At 45.1% G+C, this 25,209-nt stretch overlaps 1 protein-coding gene across 2 annotated transcripts in view; it reads right to left on the bottom strand.

The window, feature by feature from the left end:
* Positions 1-25,209, bottom strand: part of spryd7a (SPRY domain containing 7a) — a 49,722-nt gene that overhangs the window by 15,326 nt on the left and 9,187 nt on the right. For both annotated transcript variants that reach the window (XM_070894024.1, XM_070894025.1), the window contains exons 2-4: positions 21,126-21,242; positions 4,717-4,883; positions 2,323-2,425 (exon numbers count right to left, since the gene is read on the bottom strand). In XM_070894024.1, coding sequence (XP_070750125.1) covers positions 2,323-2,425; positions 4,717-4,883; positions 21,126-21,242 — 387 coding nt within the window. The remainder of the gene's footprint in view (positions 1-2,322; positions 2,426-4,716; positions 4,884-21,125; positions 21,243-25,209) is intronic.

The following is a 25,209-nucleotide window of genomic DNA, read 5'->3' as shown; positions in this document are numbered from 1 at the left end:
AAATCCGATTGGTATAGAACATTTTCCAATGCAGAAAAATATTTAAAACATGCCAACAAAAAAATTAATCAAATGTGAAATAAATGTTGTGATGGCAGAACACTGATCCAATAACAAACAAATTACAATGCCAGCTCAACTTCATCTGGGTCACAAGGGTCTGAGTCAGCTTGCACACAACATGTTCTGTACCAGTGATCATAAATCTTTGCAGTTAGCACCCCCTAGTGTTTAAAAATTCCCCTGGTACTGATGTGAAGCAGCAGCACCATCACTGAACAATTCCAATTTCTTGGCCACTACAATTATGGTACAGTGGAATCCAAATAATAATAATAAATCCCTCCCCCACCCAAAAATATAGTCTTAAAATTATTTAATTTGAAGCAAGGTCCACTGTAGCTTTATCTAATCCAGGATTATAGTTCTCGGAAACCCATTTTATTGTGCAGAAAGCATTTCCCCATGAATTATTTTTTCTGACTCAGCTCCCTATTTCCTAATTTAGGTTAATCAGTGGAGGTGCCAATTCTAGGATAGAGAGCTGATAGATTTTGCCGCTACTAGTTCAGGTGAAGTTTATAAAAATCTTCTACTCTAAGCTCCTGGCTTAACCTCTTAGGGGCAGAGGAAAGGGAAAACAATTCATCTCAAACCACGATCATCCCAATTTTAATGGTTAGCTCAATAATGGGAATAGCAGAGGCTTGGGAGCATAGTCACCTGTCTGCCAAGGCGGGTGGGAGAAGCATTTTAAAATGGGGGAGCGGGTGGAATCAACAGCCTACATTTTTTGCATTGGGGAGGGGGAAAGAGATCTTTGAGGTCGTCTCCATTTTGTGTTGTGTGTGTGCAAAACAATGCTAAAGTACACCACCAATGATTGTCATGAATGCGAACCTCTTTCCTGACCATGACAGCCCAAGAGGGCAGACTCCCACAGCATTGGATTTTCCCAACATTTTTTTTTACCCGGCAGTGTATGTACAGCAGGGGTGTCCATGTCCAGCCACATTTAGGGCCCAAGTTTCTACACGAAAAAAAAACGGGCGCCCCTCCGAGCTGGGCGCCCGTTTTCCGCGCCTAAAACGGCGCCTAAAAAAAAAAATCGCGATTCTGGAGCGCTTTGCAGCTCCTTGTCTGCCTGGCGCGGCGCCCAGGGGGACGGAGCCTACACTCGCGCCGATTTTGTAAGTGGGAGGGGGCGGGTACTATTTAAATTAGTTTTTTTCCTGCCGGCAACGCTGCGCGTGTGCGTTGGAGTGTTCGCGCACGCGCAGTGTGAAAAAAACATTGGCACTCGGCCATTTTTGTAGTTCTTTGTAGCTGTTTAATTTTTGAAATTTTTTTAATAAAAGCACATTGCCATCAGCACGGAGGCTTCTTGCAACCTTCTCACTGTCACCTCCCCCCCTCCCCCCCAGGAACCAACGGCTGTTTCCTTCCCCCCACCCCTCCTGCTCAGCGGCAACGAATGGCTTTCTCCTCCCCCCCCCCTCCCGCTCAGCGGCAACGAACGGCTGCAGAATTCTCCCTGGCTGAAGCACTTTCACACAGGTAGGAAGGTGGTTTATTTAATCTTTTCCTTGCTTATAAATGTTTATTCAGGTTGGATTTATTTGTATAATATTTGTAGAAGTATAAATAAGGATTTATTGTAGAATTTAATGACTTCCCTTCCCCATCCCCCCCACCTCGTTCTGGACGCCTAATTTGTAACCTGCGCCTGATTTTTTAATGTGTAGAACAGGTTTTTTCAGTTCTACAAAAATCTTCACTTGCTCCATTCTACTTTAGTTTGGAGTACGTTTTCACTGTGGAAACTTTCAAATCAGGCGTCAGTGGCCGGACACGCCCCCTTTTGAAGAAAAAATTCTGTTCCAAAGTAGAACTGTTCTACCTGACTAGAACTACAGAAAAAAAATGTGGAGAATTGCGATTTCTTAGATAGTCCGTTCTCCACCAGTTGCTCCTAAAAATCAGGCGCAAATCATGTGGAAACTTGGGCCCTATGTTCCTGTGTCCTGGAAATCTGACCCTCAAAGCCTAAGCAGTGCTATTTGTCCTTGTACATACTCGCTGGTTTGTCCTTTTTAAATTTCGTGGGCTTGAAGGTTTGGAAAGAGCTGTTCCCAGCACTGTTGCCTCATTGGTGGATAAAATTAGAACACCAATTTAGCAAAGTCAGATACAAGCAAATTAATGGGAACATTAGATGTGGTTCTTGAGATTCCATACTACACACCTGTCTAGACCATGAAGTGTATAAGCTTGGATGTTCCTGTACTACATTGATACTACTACATGTATAAATTGACTTACCATACACAACTGGGTACACTGTGCCCCTAATTCCAGATGCTGGACAATGCATATTTTTTCCATTCAAATAAATGTTCAGTTCCACATGATCATAAGTGAGCCCCTTTTAAAAAAAAATGATTACATTTAATTAAATGATTGCATAATTCTATAGCTAAATGTAACTAATAAACTAAGCTTCAAGACAAAGGTTCAGAATTCACAAGCTCTACTTCTAAAACATGCTTTTTGAAAAAAAAATCTTGTGTGTGAAACACTAATCCCCCTCGTTATGCCTCCTTCCAAATTAATTCTCTGCTGCACCTGTCACTCAGGTTGGAAATGACAAACACAATGCCTGAAACATGGGGTCAAGAGGCAGCTGGGTTTGAATGCACAGCTGCAATCTGTTCATATCTAAAACAAAAGCTCTCGAAGGTGGTTTGAATGCTGTTTTTTTTAAATATCTAAAAGATTTAAGCTTTTTTAAAAAACTGGTTGATTCTCAGCGGCAGAACCCGAATTCTTGCAGTTCTACAGCATGGATTCATTCTGGGGTAAGTTCTCAGCAACCCTCCAGTATCTTGCCCAGTGAACGGCAGCAAGCTATTCAACCATGGGGGCCAACAAAGCTGAGTTTAATGCTGTGCCCGTCACTCAACTTGCACTGGATAAGTCAGGAGCAACAAACCTGCACTGATGTTCACCTTCTTAGTCCAAGAACTACGAGACAAATTCTAGCACTCCTCCTTATCGTGTGCTCATCATCTCACCCACCATCCCCTCCTTCCCTCAACTGCTACTGCCCTGACTGAAATAGGCTATTTCAGCACAACATTTTATTTTATTTATGTTAAAAGATTGCATAAAATAAAATACATTTTCATACAGTTTGTTACACTTTCTGAGTTTAAGATCTGAAATGAACTCTGGGAGCAGGTTTTGCAATGCACCAGCCAGGGAGTGAGTGTGATCACATCCAAGGTGCCAGTAGATTAGTAAATCTATATATGTATATTTCTAGTTTCTATTTTTTGGGAGGCAGCATCGATAATATTAATAGTTTGGTGGCTGCGCTCAGCCCAACACAGTGCTGCTGTGACTTTAGCGAAGGAATGCACATTATATTTTTGTAAAACAAGGAAAAGTCAAATCATCATTGCTAGCTATTTGTAACTTTAAAAAAAACTTTCCAGATAACGGTTTGAAATTAACGCATTGATTTGCCTTCCATTTGCCACTGTACGTGTAATCATTATGTTGTCTTTGATTTAAGAACATAAGAATTAGGAGCAGGAGTAGGCCATTCGACTCCTTGAGCCTGCTCCACCATTCAATAAGATCAAGGGATATGGGGACTGTGCTTTCCTGCACGACCCCCATATCCCTTGATTACCTTAATATTCAAAAATCTATTGAACTCTGTCTTGAATATACTCAACGACAGCCTCCACAGCCCTCTGGGGTAAGGAATTCCAAAGATTCACAACCCTCGGAGTGAAGAAATTTCTCCTCATCTCAGTTCTAAATGGCCGGCTCCTTATTCTGAGATGGCAACCCCTGGTTCTAGACTCCCCAGCCAGGGGGAAACATCCTCCCTGCATCTACCCTGTCAAGCCTTGTAAGAATTTTGTATGTTTTAATGAGATCACCTCTCAATCTTCTAAACTCTAGAGAATATAGGCCTAGTCTACTCAATCTCGCCTCATAGGACAATCCCCCCACCATCCCAGGAATCAGTTTGGTAAACCTTTGTTGCACTCCCTCAAGGCAAATATATCCTTCCTTAGGTAAGGAGACCAAAACTGCACACAATGCTCCAAGTATGATCTCACCAGGGTCCTATATACCTCTCGGGTGGGTTTCTGGTCATCAGAGGTGCGAGCCCAGATTCTGCCATCAACAACAACCTTCACAGGAGTGTCAAAATTAGATACTGTGCCACTGAAGGAGATATTAGGTCATATATTAGGCCTACTCCTGCTCCTAATTCTTATGTTCTTAAGACAAAGAGATAGGTTTTAAGAAGCATCTTAAAGGAGGGGAGACAGGTGGAGAGGTTTAGGGAGGGAATTCCAGAGCTTGGGGCCTAGATAGCTTTGGTCTCCATGTCACTGCATGGCAGTGTCTACATTGAAACAGATGGCAGAGGCAGCAGGGAGAGCTGAAGCCTTCCTACTCCTCCCTGTATGGAGAGCAACGCAGCTTCATTGTCACTCATCTATACTTTCCTTAAAGCAACAGTGCATGCGCGAGAATCAACACTTGTTTCAGCTAGAGCAGCCAGGCGCAAGAGGGAGACTTATCCCCAAAAAAGGTATCGCTATTAAAAGTAAAATAAAGAACAGTGAGGAAATCCTCAAAAATCAAAAGCCCTAGCGAGTATCTGCAAATCCTAAATCCCTTCTTACGTACCACAACATCCCCTTCCTGAGGAAGATTGTTAGCTGGAAGTCGGTTTCGCTCTTCATTATTGTGATAAATGGCTCCGTCGTGCCTAAGCACTAAACTTTGTGCATCCCTACCCAAAGGAATCTGGTTAAGGTTGACTTTTTGGGTAGCAACTCCAACTCCCCAGACTCCTAAAGTAGAAGAAGAATGCAATATGGTTACAATTCATACCAGTTTCCTGAAATCTAAACCACAGCCAAGTTTGCTTTAATTTCTTGAAAAGCATAATGCATGTTTAAAAGAAACCGTAGAAAATATAGAATCTTAACTCAAGACATCAGAGCCCAAATCACAATCCGAGATTCCCCTACATTTGAAGAAAAGCACCAAATAATTTCAGAAGTGCAACAACTGCTATGCTACTTGTAATGAGACCTAAAAAAATAAGAGATTTGTAGCATTAATGTAGCAACATTATGGGTCCAAGTTTCCACATGATTTGCGCCTGATTTTTAGGAGCAACTGGTGGAGAACGGACTATCTTAGAAATCGCAATTCTCCACATTTTTTTTCTGCAGTTCTAGTCAGGTAGAACAGTTCTACTTTGGAACAGAATTTTTTCTTCAAAAGGGGGCGTGTCCGGCCACTGACGCCTGATTTCAAAGTTTCCACAGTGAAAACATACTCCAAACTAAGTTAGAATGGAGCAAGTGAAGATTTTTGTAGAACTAAAAAAACCTGTTCTACACATTAAAAAATCAGGCGCAGGTTACAAATTAGGCGTCCAGAGCGAGGTGGGGGGGGGAGGGGGGGGGGGGGGAGAAGGGAAGTCATTAAATTCTACAATAAATCCTTATTTATACTTCTACAAATATTATACAAATAAATCCAACCTGAATAAACATTTATAAGCAAAGAAAAGATTAAATAAACCATCTTCCTACCTGTGTGAAAGTGCTTCAGGCACGGAGAATGCTGCAGTCAGCCTGAGGTGCCGTTCTTCCCGCCGGGGGGGTGGGGGGGGGAGGAGGAGGCGCCCGTTCTTTCCCACGGGGGGGGGGGGGAGGGGGGGGAAGGAGGCGCCCGTTCTTCCCGCGGGGGGTGGGGGAAGGAGACAGTGAGAAGGCTGCAAGTGCTGATGGCAATGTGCTTTTATTAAAAAAAAATTCAAAAATTAAACAGCTACAAAGAACTACAAAAATGGGCGAGTGCCAATGTTTTTTTCACACTGCGCGTGCGTGAACGCTCCAACGCGCACGCGCAGCGTTGCCGGCAGGAAAAAAACTAATTTAAATAGTACCTGCCCCCTCCCACTTACAAAATCGGCGCGAGTGTAGGCTCCGCCCTCCTGGGCGCCGCGCCAGGCAGACAAGGAGCTGCAGAACACTCCAGAATCGCGATTTTTTTTTTAGGCGCCGTTTTAGGCGCGAAAAACGGGCGCCCAGCTCGGAGGGGCGCCCGTTTTTTTATCGTGTGGAAACTTGGGCCCATTGTGCCAGAGTGGTAAGGCATGGGTTGGCATTTAGAATTCCTTACACCATTGAGTTCATGATCTTGTCCGAGATATTAAGGAAGTGCAGAAATTGAAGCCTAGGCACTATCCAACAAATGTAGCGAAAGAGTAAAAAGTCAGCATTATGGGCTGCTCTCTTGCTCAGAGAGGCCCTGTGAACGCAACTTTAAACAATAAGGAGCCGAAATTGCCCTCCGCCCCAAACGGGGCGCACGTACCCATTTTTTCTCTCTCGCCCCAATCCATTGTGCCGTTGTGTCAGGTCGGTCGCCGCTTTGACTCATCAGCTACAGTTAAAGAGGAGGGCTGCTGCATTTATTTCAGTTAGACTGGGCCACCAGGGAGGATTTCGGCCAGGCCAGCGGTCTGGCACCCAAGAGGGGGATGTCAGGCTGCCTGTTGGTGGCCCGGCCGAACCCGTGGCCACCATTGTCGGGCCGATCTCGGAGTCGGCTGACAATTAAAATAAAATGGCAGCCGCAGCTGTGCGACCTCCCCTTTAAGGACGGACACACCACCCAGTCACAGAATCTTCCCGCCGGGGAAAGCGGTCGGGGGCACCGACCGGCAGCCAATCCGCTCCCGCAGGGTAATTTCACACGCGGGGCGGAAAGGAGGTCGCCGCCAGTCGGTAAGGAGTCGGCGCGTGCCCGACGTGGCGGGAAGACAGCCGGTGTGGTCCCCTAAACCGCTCCAAAAATAAAGGAGGGCACAAGAACTCATACAAACATATTTCCCATTCAGGAACACTTCAGGATAAACCCGTCTAACCTTCAATGTTAATAAGACCAAAATATCTGAGGCTAAATAATCTATATTAAAAGACATGTGTTGGTGGGAATTATTACCGTAGTGTAATATTAATCTTTCAACCAATCATTTCGGAGAAGCAGAGCTCACTGTCCCTTCAGTCAATCATGATGTACTGAGTCCCCCCTCCTCACCAACCAGATCAACAATTTCTGCCAGTGGACTTTCCTCAGCGCCCCCCCCATCCACCGTTACAAACCCAGGAAATCCACTGGTTTCAACAAAACCACACAGCAGAAAGTTGCCGTCTTCTTAAATAGGACCAAATTTTATTAGCATTTCTGAAGTTGTGCCATAGAGACAGGATGTTCTGTCACTCCATTGTAACTTCTCTGATACTCTGTTGTGTATTGCTTTGAATGATAGGGCACGTGGCCACTTAACCCCCATATCTAAACATTTTGAAGCAGCAAAAGCCCCAAACAGCTCATTTTAAGTTCTTTCAATTTTAATTCATAAACGATTATTTATCAGACAAATAGTCAAGCATAAGGCCATTACAGGGTCTTATTCTGGAGTATAGCTTTAAACTAGAGGGCACTGGGTCTCACAAAACACCAATAAAGCCCCAAATCCCATGTAATAAAACCGCAACTTGATTGGTTCAGGGACCCTGGTTATAATCAGTAAGCAGCAACTATTATTAAAGCTATGAAAACTGAATCCAGACACTCCAGTTACAATGGACAGCTTCATCTTCAACTGCAGATGATTCTCTAGCTAAGTGTCTTCAGAGTGGGAGTGAATATTGAGGACTTCAGATTTAAAACACAGACAATCAGAAACACTATTAAGCTGGTCTCCTGAAATGTTAAGGGAATCTAACCTCCCGTCAAAGTTTACAATTCTACAGAAAGAACTTGCAATTATATAGCATCTTATGATATCTTCAGAATAGCCAAAGCACTTCATCGTTGATGAGTACATTCGTCATTTTGCAGTGCAGTCACTATTATGTAGGAAAATTAGTCAATTGGAAACTGGGGTGGTCTCTTCAAAAGATCCATTTACGAGGAGTACTCAAAGCATAAGTCATGGATTAGGCAAATACACAGCGCTTGTTTTAATTCAAGGAACTGGAGGGAGGAAGGTGGCAATAATACATAGGTCTATTTCATTCACAGTGCAGGGCCCAGAGGAGAGACAATAGATTTATTTGGCAAAGTTCAGAGTTATGTTGGTCAGATACAATTTCTGGCAATAACTTGCATTTATATAGCGCCTTTATCATAGAAAAATGTCCAAAGGCATTTCAGAGACATGTAATCAGACAAAAATGGACATTGAGCCAAAGAAGGATTTAATAGGGGGCGGTCATAGAGTTGGGTTTTAAGGAGAGTCTTAAAGGAGCAAAGTGGAGAGGCAGAAGTTTATGCAGGGAATTCTAGAGTATATGGCTCAGACAGCTGAAGGCCAATTGTGGGACAAAGGGATGTGGGGAAAATGCACAAGAAGCCAGAGTCAGAATGGCAGTGGTTTCCTCTAAAATTGTAAAGTTACCTAAACTTCCAACGATTACAGATGACAATTTTAATCTAGTTGGACCATTCTCAAAGAAATATAAAGACTCTTTGGGGCCCTGGGATCTTTTATATCTTGCAGCGAGATAGGCTTGATGGATACATGGATACTATACCATCCTAAACACAAGATTACTCCAAATGCCATGACATGCTTTCAAAAGGAAACACACTTTGAGTGACAAAATGGCTGCTGTAAGGATGGCAGTTCTATGGGTGAGCTCCTCATTGCTTCACCTCTACCCTTGGGAATCTTTGCCATCCTTTGCCCCTTCTCTACCAAATCTTCTTGTTTCCACTGTTCAAATTACCCTGGCTCCATCAGTTGATGCATTTTAGCCCTAACTACAAGTTAACTGATTTAAACCACCTTTACCCATAACCCAATCCCTGTTCTCTGCTTCTCACTCAGCGACTGATTTATTTTCTCAAATTGGTTTCCGAACTCGTGGATTTCTCTGGACATCTAGACTACATTTCTGCTTTGGACAACACTACAAGACTCATCTGCTGTGTCTCTGATTCTGCTGCTCAATTTTTTTTTAAAGTTCCTTTGCTGCTCTATCAAATCATCATAGGCAGTCCCTCGAAATCGAGGAAGACTTGCTTCCACTCCAAAAGTGAGTTCTCAGGTGACTGTACAGTCCAATATCGGAATTACAGTCTCTGTCGCAGGTGGGACAGTCGCTGGAGGAAAGGGTGGATGGGGAGTCTGGTTTGCCGTATGCTCCTTCTGCTGCCTGCACTTGATTTCTGCATGCTCTCGGCGACGATCCCGGAGGTGCTCAGTGCCCTCCCGGATGCTCTTCCTCCACTTAGGGCGGTCTTTGGCCAGGGACTCCCAGGTGTCGGTGGGGATGTTGCATTTTATCAAGGAGGCTTTGCGGGTGTCCTTAAAACGTTTCCTCTGCCCACCTGGGTCTCGCTTGCCGTGTAGAAGTTCTGAGTAGAGCGCTTGCTTTGGGAGTCTCGTGTCACTGAGGAGTGAGTCCGGGGTCGTCGAGAGGCCTACAAAAGGCCGCGAGAGGCAGCGGGAGTTCGTGGTCGCTGAGGCGTGAGTCCGGGGTCGGCGAGAGGCCTACAAAAGGCCGCGAGAGGCAGCGGGAGTTCGTGGTCGCTGAGGCGCGAGTCCGGGGTCGGCGAGAGGCCTACAAAAGGCCGCGAGAGGCAGCGGGAGTTCGTGGTCGCTGAGGCGTGAGTCCGCTGTCGGCGAGAGGCCTACAAAAGGCCGCGAGAGGCAGCGGGAGTTCGTGGTCACTGAGGCGTGAGTCCGGGGTCGGCGAGAGGCCTACAAAAGGCTGCGAGAAGCGTCGGGAGTTCGTTAGTGAGGCGTGAGTCCGGGGTCGGAGAGGCGTGGCTTGTGCAGCTACAGGGAGAAGGCAAAAAAGAAGTAGAAAGAAACAGAAAGGTGACATCACAGCTTAGGGGGTAAGTGATTGGCTGGTGATTGGCGAGTAGTTTTTCTTTTTCTTTTTTATATTAGTCAGTAACATTTAACATTGTTGTTGCCAATTTAAGTGTATCGAAGGGTTAAGTCATGGCAGGAGAGCTCGGTCGGGTGTTATGCTCCTCCTGTACCATGTGGGAACTCAGGGACGACTCCAGTGTCCCTGACGACTACGTGTGCGGGAAGTGTATCTGCCTCGAGCTCCTGGCGGTCCGCGTTGCGGAATTGGAGCTGAGGGTGGATTCACTCTGGAGCATCCACGATGCTGAGAATGACGTGAGTATCACGTGTAGTGAGTTGGTCTTACCGCAGGAGAAGGGTCCACAGCCAGATAGGGAATGGAAGACCAGCAGGAAGAGTAGTGCAAGGAAGGTAGTGCAGGGGTCCCCTGCGGTCATCCCCCTGCAAAACAGATACACTGCTTTGAGTACTGTTGGGGGGGATGACTCATCAGGGGAGGGCAGCAGCAGCCAAGTTCATGGCACCGTGGCTGGCTCTGCTGCACAGGAGGGCAGGAAAAAGAGTGGGAGCGCGATAGTGATAGGGGATTCAACGGTGAGGGGAATAGATAGGCGTTTCTGCGGCCGCAACAGAGACTCCAGGATGGTATGTTGCCTGCCTGGTGCAAGGGTCAAGGATGTCTCGGAGCGGGTGCAGGACATTCTGAAATGGGAGGAAGAACAACCAGTTGTCGTGGTGCACATTGGTACCAACAACATAGGTAAAAAAAGGGATGAGGTCCTACGAAACGAATTTAAGGAGCTAGGAGCTAAATTAAAAAGTAGGACCTCAAAAGTAGTAATCTCGGGATTGCTACCAGTGCCACGTGCTAGTCAGAGTAGGAATCGCAGGATAGCGCAGATGAATACGTGGCTTGAGCAGTGGTGCAGCAGGGAGGGATTCAAATTCCTGGGGCATTGGAACCGATTCTGGGGGAGGTGGGACCAGTACAAACCGGACGGTCTGCACGTGAGCAGGACCGGAACCAATGTCCTAGGGGGAGTGTTTGCTAGTGCTGTTGGGGAGGAGTTAAACTAATATGGCAGGGGGATGGGAACCAATGCAGGGAGACAGAGGGAGACAAAAAGGAGGCAAAAGCAAAAGACAGAAAGGAGATGAGGAAAAGTGGAGGGCAGAGAAACCCAAGGCAAAGAACAAAAAGGGCCACTGTACAGCAAAATTCTAAAAGGACAAAAGGGTGTTAAAAAAACAAGAATGAAGGCTTTGTGTCTTAATGCAAGGAGTATCCGCAATAAGGTGGATGAATTAACTGTGCAAATAGATGTTAACAAATATGATGTGATTGGGATTACGGAGACGTGGCTCCAGGATGATCAGGGCTGGGAACTCAACATCCAGGGGTATTCAACATTCAGGAAGGATAGAATAAAAGGAAAAGGAGGTGGGGTAGCATTGCTGGTTAAAGAGGAGATTAATGCAAGAGTTAGGAAAGACATTAGCTTGGAAGATGTGGAATCTATATGGGTAGAGCTGCAGAACACCAAAGGGCAAAAAACGTTAGTGGGAGTTGTGTACAGACCTCCAAACAGTAGTAGTGATGTTGGGGAGGGCATCAAACAGGAAATTAGGGGTGCATGCAATAAAGGTGCAGCAGTTATAATGGGTGACTTTAATATGCACATAGATTGGGCTAGCCAAACTGGAAGCAATACGGTGGAGGAGGATTTCCTGGAGTGCATAAGGGATGGTTTTTTAGACCAATATGTCGAGGAACCAACTAGGGGGGAGGCCATCTTAGACTGGGTGTTGTGTAATGAGAGAGGATTAATTAGCAATCTCATTGTGCGAGGCCCCTTGGGGAAGAGTGACCATAATATGGTGGAATTCTGCATTAGGATGGAGAATGAAACAGTTAATTCAGAGACCATGGTCCAGAACTTAAAGAAGGGTAACTTTGAAGGTATGAGGTGTGAATTGGCTAGGATAGATTGGCGAATGATACTTAAGGGGTTGACTGTGGATGGGCAATGGCAGACATTTAGAGACCGCATGGATGAATTACAACAATTGTACATTCCTGTCTGGCGTAAAAATAAAAAAGGGAAGGTGGCTCAACTGTGGCTATCAAGGGAAATCAGGGATAGTATTAAAGCCAAGGAAGTGGCATACAAATTGGCCAGAAATAGCAGCGAACCCAGGGACTGGGAGAAATTTAGAACTCAGCAGAGGAGGACAAAGGGTTTGATTAGGGCCGGGAAAATGGGAGTACGAGAAGAAGCTTGCAGGGAACATTAAGACGGATTGCAAAAGTTTCTATAGGTATGTAAAGAGAAAAAGGTTAGTAAAGACAAACGTAGGTCCCCTGCACTCAATCAGGGGAAGTCATAACGGGGAACAAAGAAATGGCAGACCAATTGAACAAGTACTTTGGTTCGGTATTCACTAAGGAGGACACAAACAACATTCCGGATATAAAAGAGGTCAGAGGGTCTAGTAAGGAGGAGGAACTGAGGGAAATCTTTATTAGTCGGGAAATTGTGTTGGGGAAATTGATGGGATTGAAGGCCGATAAATCCCCAGGGCCTGATGGACTGCATCCCAGAGTACTTAAGGAGGTGACCTTGGAAATAGCGGATGCATTGACAGTCATTTTCCAACATTCCATTGACTCTGGATCAGTTCCTATCGAGTGGAGGTTAGCCAATGTAACCCCACTTTTTAAAAAAGGGAGAGAGAAAACAGGGAATTATAGACTGGTCAGCCTGACCTCAGTAGTGGGTAAAATGATGGAATCAATTATTAAGGATGTCATAGCAGCGCATTTGGAAAATGGTGACATGATAGGTCCAAGTCAGCATGGATTTGTGAAAGGGAAATCATGCTTGACAAATCATCTGGAATTTTTTGAGGATGTTTCCAGTAAAGTGGACAAAGGAGAACCAGTTGATGTGGTATATTTGGACTTTCAGAAGGCTTTCGACAAGGTCCCACACAAGAGATTAATGTGCAAAGTTAAAGCACATGGGATTGGGGGTAGTGTGCTGACGTGGATTGAGAACTGGTTGTCAGTCAGGAAGCAAAGAGTAGGAGTAAATGGGGACTTTTCAGAATGGCAGGCAGTGACTAGTGGGGTACCGCAAGGTTCTGTGCTGGGGCCCCAGCTGTTTACATTGTACATTAATGATTTAGACGAGGGGATTAAATGTAGTATCTTCAAATTTGCGGATGACACTAAGTTGGGTGGCAGTGTGAGCTGCGAGGAGAATGCTATGAGGCTGCAGAGTGACTTGGATAGGTTAGGTGAGTGGGCAAATGAATGGCAGATGAAGTATAATGTGGATAAATGTGAGGTTATCCACTTTGGTGGTAAAAACAGAGGGACAGACTATTATCTGAATGGTGACAGATTAGGAAAAGGGAAGGTGCAACGAGACCTGGGTGTCATGGTACATCAGTCATTGAAGGTTGGCATGCAGGTACAGCAGCCGGTTAAGAAAGCAAATGGCATGTTGGCCTTCATAGCGAGGGGATTTGAGTACAGGGGCAGGGAGGTGTTGCTACAGTTGTACAGGGCCTTGGTGAGGCCACACCTGGAGTATTGTGTACAGTTTTGGTCTCCTAACTTGAGGAAGGACATTCTTGCTATTGAGGGAGTGCAGCGAAGATTCACCAGACTGATTCCCGGGATGGTGGGACTGATGTATCAAGAAAGACTGGATCAACTGGGCTTGTATTCACTGGAGTTCAGAAGAATGAGAGGGGACCTCATAGAAACGTTTAAAATTCTGACGGGTTTAGACAGGTTAGATGCAGGAAGAATGTTCCCAATGTTGGGGAAGTCCAGAACCAGGGGTCACAGTCTAAGGATAAGGGGTAAGCCATTTAGGACCGAGATGAGGAGAAACTTCTTCACCCAGAGAGTGGTGAACCTGTGGAATTCTCTACCACAGAAAGTTGTTGAGGCCAATTCACTAAATATATTCAAAAGGGAGTTAGATGAAGTCTTTACTACTCGGGGGATCAAGGGGTATGGCGAGAAAGCAGGAAGGTGGTACTGAAGTTTCATGTTCAGCCATGAACTCATTGAATGGCGGTGCAGGCTAGAAGGGCTGAATGGCCTACTCCTGCACCTATTTTCTATGTTTCTATGTTTCTGTGTCAGGCATGCGAACAATGGGGCCCACCCAATGGAGCTGGTCGAGTGCGGCTGCTGCTCTAACTGAGCTGCTAAAACTCTTCTCAAATCTGGCTTCCGATTTCCTGGACTGCTCTGGACATCAAGACTACACTTCTGCACTGGATTATACTGGATTACACTGCAAGACTCATTAGCTGCGTCTCTGATCCTGCTGCTAATTTTTTTTTACATAACTTTTAAACTGCGTCTGACTCTCTGCTGAGCTGGTTCTACTGGGTTTTCAGCATTGTTGGTTTCTGACTAGCAGCTGCTGTTTCACTGCAGTCCGGTGACTCGTTCCACTGGTTGCTGGCTTGTGGTTATACATTTTCTCCGCCGCTTTTGATCTACGGTGACCTCCAACTTCCGTCAATTTTGCCATCGCCTTTCCGCACCACAACCTCCATCCTCCAATTCTGTTTCACTCAGAGTTCTGACGAAAAGTCATCGACCTGAAATGTTAACTCTGTTTCTCTCCCCACAGATGCTGCCTCACCTATTGAGTATTTCCAGCATTTTCTGTTTTTATTTCAGATTCCAGCATCCGCAGTATTTTGCATTTGTGGTGCCTGGATTTAACTCGTCTGCTACACCTGTCTCCGAACTTGGACAACAGTTTGTCGATGCTCTATTCCGACTCCATCCAACCTACATCAACTTTATCCCTCCATGGGATCTCTGATTTAAACTCTGGGCTCCCTACTATTGACTCCAACCTATTCCCTGCTACTACCAGGAAACATATATCCCATTAATTACCACATAACCAGGCCTATGTAACCTGAGTTTTTCCGTGTCCATTCGGATGGGTACTTTTGGCTGCTGCTCTGGACCCGAGCCGCTCACTTCTGTTTCCATTTTTTTTCTCCCCCTTTTCCTCTCGATCCCTCCCTCTCCTCTCTTGGATACCCTGCCCTCCCAAATCCCTAACCCAACCCTTCGTTACTCTTCGACCTTCCCAATCTTCTGCCACCGTCTCAGGCTTGACTCCCTCTTAGATAAGCCTAGAGCTTCCCTCTGTACTTCTCTTGGCATTCTCCGAAAGGCCCACTGTGGCACTTGCTGCCTCATGAGTAGCTACCTCCACTGTCCCATCCTACTCTCTTGCTGACCTTCCCGCCCAGTGCGCCCATTGGGGGCTAATCTTGCCATTCTCCTCCCCGTCCCACTCACTCCTCCCAGCGCTGACCCTGTGGATGCTGGCAGTGGGTCAGCCATCACCGATCCTCTCTGCATCTCCCTCCAGAATGTCCGTTCACTTGCAAACAAGGCCCTTGCTAGCCATGAGCTTATTGTAGATGATTGAATCGAAACCATGGACCAGTCAGAAACTTCACACCATACCCTTAAATGAAGCCTCCCCAGCTGGCTATACCTTCCACCACTTGCCCCGCCCAGATTGCCATGGCGGCAGTGTGGCTCTCAACACCAAATCACACCTTGGTCTGACCCCTACTCCTCTGGCACTTTCTCCTCCTTTGAGCAATTCACCTTATTCGAGCCCTCTCACGTCGCATTTAAAATTCTCATTCTCACCGTGATATCTTCACTGCTTTCCCTCCCTTAGTTTCTGCACCGAGCACCTTCTCATCCTCATTCTGGAATGCAAAGATAAACCCCAGCTTCTTATCTCTACTGCTTGTCTTCTTCTTAAACCCCTCGCCCTTCTCCTCCACCCTCACCTCCGACAACAAGTGTGAGGAGTTCATGGACTTCTTTGTTTCTAAGATTGAGACCATCCGTTCAGTTGCCTCTTCCCTTCTTTCCCCTAGCCCACCAGGCCAAACTTCCTCGAAGTTTACCCCCCCCCCACCCTAGCCCTGAACTTACATCTTTCTCCAGTTTCTCCAGTCTCCCCTCTTGACCGAGACCCACTTCCTGCTCCCTTGACCCTATTCCCACCAAACTGCTGACTACCCAACTTCCTTTTCTGGCTCCCATGTTAGCTGACATTGTTAACGGTTCTCTCTCCTCAGGTACTGCCACCCTCTCTCTCAAATCTGCTGTCATCACCCCGCTCCTCAAAAAATCCAACCCTTGACCACTCCGTGCTATCGCCACATCTCCAACCTCCTTTTCCTTTCCAAAATCCTTGAACATGTTGTTACCTCCCAAATCCATGCCCATCTTTCCTGCAACTCCATGTTTGAATCCCTCCAATCAGCATTCCCCACCACAGTACCGAAACGGCTCTCATCAAAGTCACAAATGCCATCTTTGTGACTATCTCTCCTTGTCCTTCTCGACTTGTCTGCAGCCTTTGACACGGCTGACCACTTCATCTTCCTTCAACCCTTCTCCACCGTCGTCCAGCTGGGTGGGACTGCACTTGCCCGATTCCATTCTTATCGATCTAATCGTAGCCAGAGAATCATCTGCAATGGCTTTTCCTCCCACTTCAGCATTGTTACCTCTGGTGTCCCCCTTGTTACCTCTGGTGTCCCCCAAGGATCCATCCTTGGCCCTCTTCTATTTCTCATCAACATGCTGCCCCTTGGCGACATCATCCGAAAACACAGCATCAGTTTCCACCTCTATGTTGACAACACCCAGCTCTACCTCACCACCACCTCTCTCGATCCCTCCACGGTCTCTAAAATTGTCAGACTGCTTGTCCAACATATAATACTGGATGAACAGAACTTTTCTCCAATTAAATATTGAGAAGACCGAAGCCATTGTTTTCGGACCCTGTCACTGACTCTATCCCTCGCCCTAACATTTGCCTGAGGTTGAACCGCACTGTTCGCAACCTTGGTGTTATATTTGACCCTGAAATGAGCTTCCGGCCACATATCCACGGCATAACTAAGACCGCCTATTTCCACCTCTAACATTGTCTGTTTCTGCCCCTGCCACAGCTCATCTGCTGCTGAAACCCTCATCCATGTCTTTGTTACCTCTAGACTTGACTATTTCAACGCACTACTGGCTGGCCTCCCACGTTCTACCCTATGTAAACTTTAGGTTATTCAAAACACGGCTGCTCCTGTCCTAAGTTGCACCAAGTTCCGTTCATTCATCACCCCTGTGCTTGTTTGGTTAAGCAACGCCCTGATTTAAAAATTCTCATCCTTGTTTTCAAATCCCTCCATGGCCTTCTCTCTCCCTATCTCTAAATTCTTCCAGCCCCACAAGCCCTCAATATATTTGTGCTTCTCTAATTCTGCCCCCGTGAGCATCCTTGATTATAATTGTTCAACCATTGGTGACCATGCTTTCTATTGCCCAAGCTCTGGAATTCCCTCCCTAAACCTCTCCATCTCCCTACCTCGCTTTCCTCTTTTAAAATGCTCCTTAAAACCTACCTCTTTGACTTAACTTCTGGCCAAATGCCCTAATATCTCCTTAAGTGGTTGTGTCAGATCTCTATTATAACACTCCTGTGAAGTGCCTTGGAATGTTTTACTACGTTAAAGGCACTATATAAATACAATTTGTTGTTGTCCCGGGAGATAGTTAGGTCATCACTGGGTACAGACATTGACCAATGATCTTGGATGATGCCTTTCTGAGAACACCAAGCTTCTATGGGGGAAGAATGAACAATAAATTGCTATTTATTCCTATTTTCGAACAAAGGTTAAAGATTCCGATCAATAAGTACCTGTAGGAAAATAGCAGCTCAGCAGCCTCGGAGGAATCCTTGTGGGAAACTTTAGAGCAGTAAACTTGGGGGACACACTACAAGCTATGCTTCAGTCAGAAAGAAAGAGAAAGCAGAGAGGTTGTCCATACTATGGGCGCAGGGTCACCAGCTGGAGATGTGGCACAGAGTTACATATTCAGAAGAAATACTCGTAGGTTAATAAAGGTTAAACATAATCTTAAATAGTTACTTGCAGAACAAACAGAATTTAGAATAGCTAAGCAAAAATTATTTTGATAAAGGAGATCAAGTGGGAAGGTTCTGTATCTGACGCACCAAGGATTAGGAATAGGACAGGAGAGCGGAAACTGACTGTTGAAATTAAACAGGATTATGAGCTTCTGTACCGATCAGAATTCCAGAGTATTAGGCCTTCTGACCCCAAAACCAGAAAAGTCCCTATCCGATCAATCGGAGGGGCTCATACAGCTAGCCGAGGTGGAAAAGGAAATAAGACTTACAAGGGGTAAGTGATGAGACACATGGTATAACCACTCTACAAAACATTTCTTCCCAAGTTGGGCAAGTATTATTGAAAGCCTACATGTAGTAATGTTCTCATGTCACTGTGCAACGGACATATTATTTTTGTTACAGAACCTCCAGTCCTCCCTCCTATATCTGATAGCACTAATGAAAGATTATGGCCTGATTTTAGTATACAAAGTTAACTGGTAGAGGTGGGGGGGGGCGGGAAGCAGAACCCCCACAATTAAGCTTAACCAGAATGCAGAAGAACAAGACAACAGATGGTTTGAGTTTGATGGATCCAAATGATATGACTGGGCACTCAAACTTCGATATACGGTTTATTTACGGTAAAGGATAAAGGTTGGTTGGAGAGCATGGGGAACCTCAAGTAATCTCCCAAAATAATAATTTTTTTAATGCTCCTACCACAGGCTTGACGTCTCCAAATAATATGCTTCTTTTGTCAGAGCTACTTGCCTATCAATGCTGGCTTAAGATGGACTTATCACATTCTATGGCAGCACCCTTATGGAGGAATGCCCATTTACACTCCACGCCTGGGCAAAAGTGGGAGTGAGCGGTTAAAGATGTGTATGAAGTGCGATTCCTCAAGTCATTCCAGCACATAATTCAGTCTGCCACATTATCAATAATATATGTTCTTGTAATTTAGATGGCATTAAGACCATTCCCAGGACCCTATGGATGCCTCAGAACTCAAGAACTTTAGCCAGCAAAAAAAGCCTACAAAACTAAAGTCTAGAAGATATTTACTTAAATGGGATATAGATAATTTACAAAACTCAACAGCTCTGGGAGAAGGATCTTAGGTTTAAATTGGTCAACCATTTGGTCTAAAATGTCAGCTGTGGTTCAGTGGGTAGCACACTCGCCTGAGTCAGAAGGTTGTGGGTTCAAGTCCTACTCCAGGGACTTGAGCATATAAATCTAGGCTGACACTCCAGTGCAGTGCTGAAGAAGTGCTGCACTGTTGGAGGTGCCGTTTTTCAGATGAGACGTTAAGCCGAGGCCCCGTCTGCTCTCTCGGGTGGATGGAAAAGATCCCATGGCACTATTTCGAAGAGCAGGGGAGTTATCCCCAGTGTGCTGGCCAATATTTATCCCTCAATCAACATAACAAAAACAGTTTATCTGGTCATTATCACATTGCTCTTTGTCGGAGCTTGCTGTGCGCAAATTGGCTTCCATGTTTCCCACATTACAACAGTGACTACACTCCAAAAGTACTTCATTGGCTGTAAAGTGCTTTGAGACTGGTGGTGGTGAAACATGTTTAGTATTCGGGAATGTAGAGATAATGTTGAATTGGTTCAAAATCAGCCACAGATTAAATTATAACATGCATAGAATGGTTAAATTGGACAGCTCAGAGGGTAGATATTTATGTTGTGACACTGGCCTAAAATCTTCTGTAAGCGGGGTTACTGCGGGTGACAACAACTTGAATTTATACAATTGCATTCCATAATCAGGGTAGGGAGCAATTGACAATGGTCCGAAAATATGTGACGGGATTAATATTAGACGTGAAAGCACCACAGTGTTCACCAGATTGATTCTACTAACACTGCTGGTAGTACAGAAGCTCACTCTCCTGGCATGGCACTCAAAAAATCCACCGATGGAATCCCACTGAGTCAATGCAGCCCTCAAGAATATGAATCTGGAGAGACTGGCACTTTATAATGTGGAATGATTGAGCTGTGCCACCTGATTTAAGGAGGCCATGGAGTACAGGATTGAGAAGTAGTGCTATTACATTGTGGATGAATGGCTCTTTGTGTGTAATTGTCCAGGTTCAAGCTTCTCTCAGGGAATTGTGATGTGCATACTGGGATTGTGCTAGAATGGATTAGAAGTGTGTTCTTCAGTTTATTCTCTGTGTCTTCACTGTTCATGATTTCTGCTTGGTGGGTTATTTAGAAAGGGGAATGCAAGGTGGGTTGGGGTGTAACTGGGGCTGAATAGAACATTTATACAGGTGCGACGACCAAAATCCGAAGTTTCCCACCTCGGCCCCCCGAACTCCCCCCACCTCGGCTGCTCGACCTACCTACCCCCCCCCAACCACCGGACGCCCGACAGCCCCCGCCCAATCTCTGGCGGCCCGAACTCAGGCCGCCCTGCCACCCCAGCCCGACCTCTGGCTGCCCCCCCACGACCCGACCTCCCTCTTCCCCCCCTCCCCAACCACACAGTCAACTCGCCCCCAGCGGCCCGATCCCCCACCGACCTCCCATCTCCGGCAGCACAACAACCACCCGCCCCCCCCCCCCCGGCGACCTGACCTCTCCTCTGGCCCGGCCGACCACCGCCTCCCCCCCCCCCCACGACCTCCGGCATCCCAACTGACCTGTCCCCGCAACCCCCCCCCCGCCCCCCCACCGGCCCAGCCGACACCCTGACCTCCGCCTGCCAGACCACCCCCCCCCAACCTACCTCTGCCCAGGAAAAAACATTACGAAATCCAGAAATACCCGGAATATGGAACGGCCTCGGTCACGAGGTTTCCGGATTTCGGACGTCACACCTGTACCATATTCTACGATATTGATGTTTTACACATTGGGTTGAATGTCAGCTTAAGTTCCAATAATTGAAAGTGTATGGTTCACTTTGAAACAAATAACATTTTATTCAGATTCCTGCTCTGAAAAGACCCAAGCAGACCACAGATAAGACAGCAGAACTGCATTTAGATACCTGAATGGAACAACGATAGCAGGCATAGGGCCAAAACAGCTGGCAGAGAGAAAATGCGATGGTTAGGTATTGAGGCCAAACTGGTTACGAAGTGGGCTCCACTAAATGGCCATTAAAGGAATATAATAAGGCGGCCCTGCTTCTTTGTCATATTTACTGACCTGTTGATTGGACTTTGAATTCAAAATAACTTTTGTTCTGATGCAAAGGTGCATTGGCTAGGCAGCCTCCTGTGCCACATATTCTTCTTCCATTTTTCACAATAACGACATCAGTTCCTATGAAGACAGACAGAATTATGAAGGGAATTAGCCATATGAAGAAAATACAAAAGCATTTAAAGAGGTAAATTCAGTGGTGCAGCAAAGTTCAATCTATGCTAAAAGGAAAACCTTGCATTTATATAGTGCCAGCACTATATATTGGGATGTCCTAAAGCACTTTACAACCAATGAAGTACTTTTTGAAGTGTAGTCACTCTGTTGTAATGTAGGAAACGTAACAGTCAATTTGCACAGAGAACAAACAAGTTCCCGCAAACAGCAATGTGATAATGCCCAGATATTCTATTTGTGATATTGGTTGAGGGTTAAATATTGGCCAGGACACTTAGGAGAACTCCCACGCTCTTTAAAATATTGCCATGAAATCTTTTACGGCCACCTGAGAGGGCAGATGGGGCCTCGGTTTAATGTCTCATCCGAAAGATGGGACTGCCGACAGTGCAGCACTCCCTCAGCACTGCATTGAAGTGTCGGCCTAGATTATGTGCTCAAGTCTCTGAAGTGGGATATAAACCCACAACCTTGTGACTCACAAGCAAGAGTGCTACCACTGAGTCACAGCATTACACCTATCATACACATCCTACAGTAAAGTCTGTTACAATGGCTGCTTTTTTTTATTTGTCAGGATAATTATAAGAATACTGTGATTTCTTTAGATCTGTTAGGGTATGGGCTTTTTTTAGATCCGTCATGGTACATCTGGGGTTAAAAATCAGCTTCACACACACACACACACACACACACACACACACACACACGAATGTTCCAGCTCATATTTTGTTGCTGAAATCAGTGTTTGTTGTCCAAGGGAGGAGCCTAATCTAGCAATTCAAAAGAAAACATCTTACGTAATTTGTTCAAATATATTTTTGATTGGCAGCCGCTTTTGAATTTTAACAGTTATTTAAATTTATTGGAGTCTGATGACTTTTTCAAGGCATTTATGAGCTTGTCTTTTTCTTATAATTGAGTCCGGAGCCTTTGTAGAGAATTTGTAGAACGAATAGCTTTCATAGATGGTGTGAAAAAGAAAAGAACTGCTTATAAGGAAATTAGTTTTGGTTGCTGTTTAATAAATTTGTTTGGGAGTTAAAGACTAAGACAAGGACTTGTGTTGCGATATCAGGGCAAGTAAAAACACTTTCTGGGGTGTTAGGAACTAGGGTTACCTATGACAGTTGTCTGAAACACGGAAATATAATTTAAGTAATAATTGAAAAAACTTAATATACAGTATCACACATATATTCTACAGTCATAACAGATTGGGCTCACATTTTAAAAACTCCATCTTTTGAATGGATGCTATTTTCTCCTTAAGACAACAGAAAAATCAGGCCTCTTTTAAATATCAAAACTCAGTTTTAGTGTGCAGCCACTCACCCTCATCAGAAGCACCCATTAGATTATCAATTCTGCATAACTACGATCAGACTGCATCACAGTAATTTTCACCGTGATGAGCATTAAGCAGTCGTTTTATTGCCAGTAATAGTGGATGGAAAAAAAAACAATCCCCCCCACGCCCCCCCCCCTCCAATCATTCTATCTTTACTAGGGCAGAAATAAAATCAAAGTACCCTGTACTGAAAGTTCAGTGTGTGAACTTCACACATTTCTTGCAGCCATCTGACTGATTTACCATCAGTGCACAGCTAAGCAAGCAGGGTGCACAACATTATGTGACTTGTATTAATTGCAACAGTACAACTGCTACTCCAAAAATTCATGGGCATACACATGATGCGAGGTGAACAGAATCAGCTTCAAATTAGCCTTAATCTCTACCACAAATAACATTCGTGAGGATGGCAGCTCAATAGGACTTCTGTTGAGCTTGTTCTCCTGCAGTATATCCATGCTGCTGCAAGTCATTAAAGAGGAACAAGTGAAAGACTGATGGCAGTGATTGTCATCAGATAAAATGACTAGCAATGAAACTACTCTTGGTTACCACATGGGAACAATCATAAGAACATAAGAAATAGGAGCAGGAGGCCGCCATACGGCCCCCTCGAGCCTGCGCCACCATTTAATAAGATCATGGCTGATCAGCTCCACTTCCCCGCCCGCTCCCCATAACTCCTTATCGTTTAAGAAATTGTCTATTTCTGTCTTAAATTTATTCAATGTCCCAGCTTCCACAGCTCTCTGAGGCAGTGAATTCCACAGATTAACAACCCTTAGAGAAGAAATTTCTCATCTCTGTTTTAAATGGGCGGCCCCTTATTCTAAGATAATCCCCTCTCGTACTAGTCTCCCCCATCAGTGGAAACATCCTCTCTGCATCCACCGTGTCAAGCCCCCTCATAATCTTATACGTTTCGATAAGATCATCTCTCATTCTTCTGAATTCCAATGAGTAGAGGCCCAACCTACTCAACCTTTCCTCATAAGTCAACCCCCTCATCTCCAGAATCAACCTAGTGAATTAAACATACAGGGGTATCTGACGATTCAGAAAGATAGGCAAGAAGGGAAAGGAGGTGGGGTAGCTCTGTTAATAAAGGATGATATCAGGGTAGTTGTGAGGGATGATATTGGCTCCAATGAACAAAATGTTGAATCATTGTGGGTGGAGATTAGAGATAGTAAGGGGAAAAAGTCACTGGTCGGCATAGTTTATAGGCCCCCAAATAATAACTTCACGGTGGGGCGGGCAATAATCAAGGGAATAATGGAGGCATGTGAAAAAGGAACGACAGTAGTCATGGGGGATTTTAACCTACATATCGATTGGTCAAATCAAATCGCAGGGGGTAGCCTGGAGGAGGAATTCATAGAATGCATACGGGACTGTTTCTTAGAACAGTATGTAACAGAGCCTACAAGGGAGCAAGCCATCTTGGATCTGGTCCTGTGTAATGAGGCAGGAAAAATAAACGATCTCCTCGTAAAAGATCCTCTCGGAATGAGTGATCACAATATGGTTGAATTTGTAATACACATTGAGGATGAGGAAGTTGTATCAGAAACGAGGGTACTATGCTTAAACAAAGGTGACTACAGTGGGATGAGGGCAGAGTTGGCTAAAGTAGCCTGGAAACAAGGACTAAACGGTGGCACAATTGAGGAACAGTGGAGGACTTTTAAGGAGCTCTTTCATAGTGCGCAAAAAAAATATATTCCAGTGAAAAAGAAGGGCGGCAAGAGAAGTGATAACCAGCCGTGGATAAGCAAGGAAATAAAGGAGAGTATCAAATTAAAAACCAATGCGTATAAGGTGGCCAAGGTTAGTGGGAAAATGTTAAACAACAGCAAAGAATGACTAAGAAAGCAATAAAGAAAGGAAAGATAGATTACGAAAGTAAACTGGCACAAAACATAAAAACAGATAGTAAAAGCTTTTACTGATATATAAAACGGAAGAGAGTGACTAAAGTAAATGTTGGTCCCTTAGAAGATGAGAAGGGAGATTTAATAATGGGAAATGTGGAAATGGCTGAGACCTTAAACAATTATTTTGCTTCCGTCTTCACAGTGGAAGACACAAAAACAATGCCAAAATTTGCAGGCCACAGGAATGGGGGAAGGGAGGACCTTGAGACAATCACTATCACTAGGGGAGTAGTGCTGGACAGGCTAATGGGACTGAAGGTAGACAAGTCCCCTGGTCCTGATGAAATACATCCCAGGGTATTAAAAGAGATGGCTGAAGTTATAGCAGATGCATTCGTTATAATCTACCAAAATTCTCTGGACTCTGGGGAGGTACCAGTGGATTGGAGAGCAGCTAATGTAACGCCTCTGTTTAAAAAAGGGGGCAGGCAAAAGGCAGGTAACTATAGGCCGGTTAGTTTAACATCTGTAGTGGGGAAAATGCTTGAAACTATCATTAAGGAAGAAATAGCGGGACATCTGGATAGGAATAGTGCAAACAAGCAGAAGCAGCATGGATTCATGAAAGGGAAATCATGTTTAACTAACTTACTGGAATTCTTTGAGGATATAACGAGCA

The sequence above is a fragment of the Pristiophorus japonicus genome, chromosome 11 (assembly GCF_044704955.1).
Source record: "Pristiophorus japonicus isolate sPriJap1 chromosome 11, sPriJap1.hap1, whole genome shotgun sequence".
Taxonomy (NCBI): domain Eukaryota; kingdom Metazoa; phylum Chordata; class Chondrichthyes; family Pristiophoridae; genus Pristiophorus; species Pristiophorus japonicus.
The sequence above is the reverse complement of the archived record's forward strand: the minus strand, read 5'-3'. Positions and strand labels throughout refer to the sequence as shown.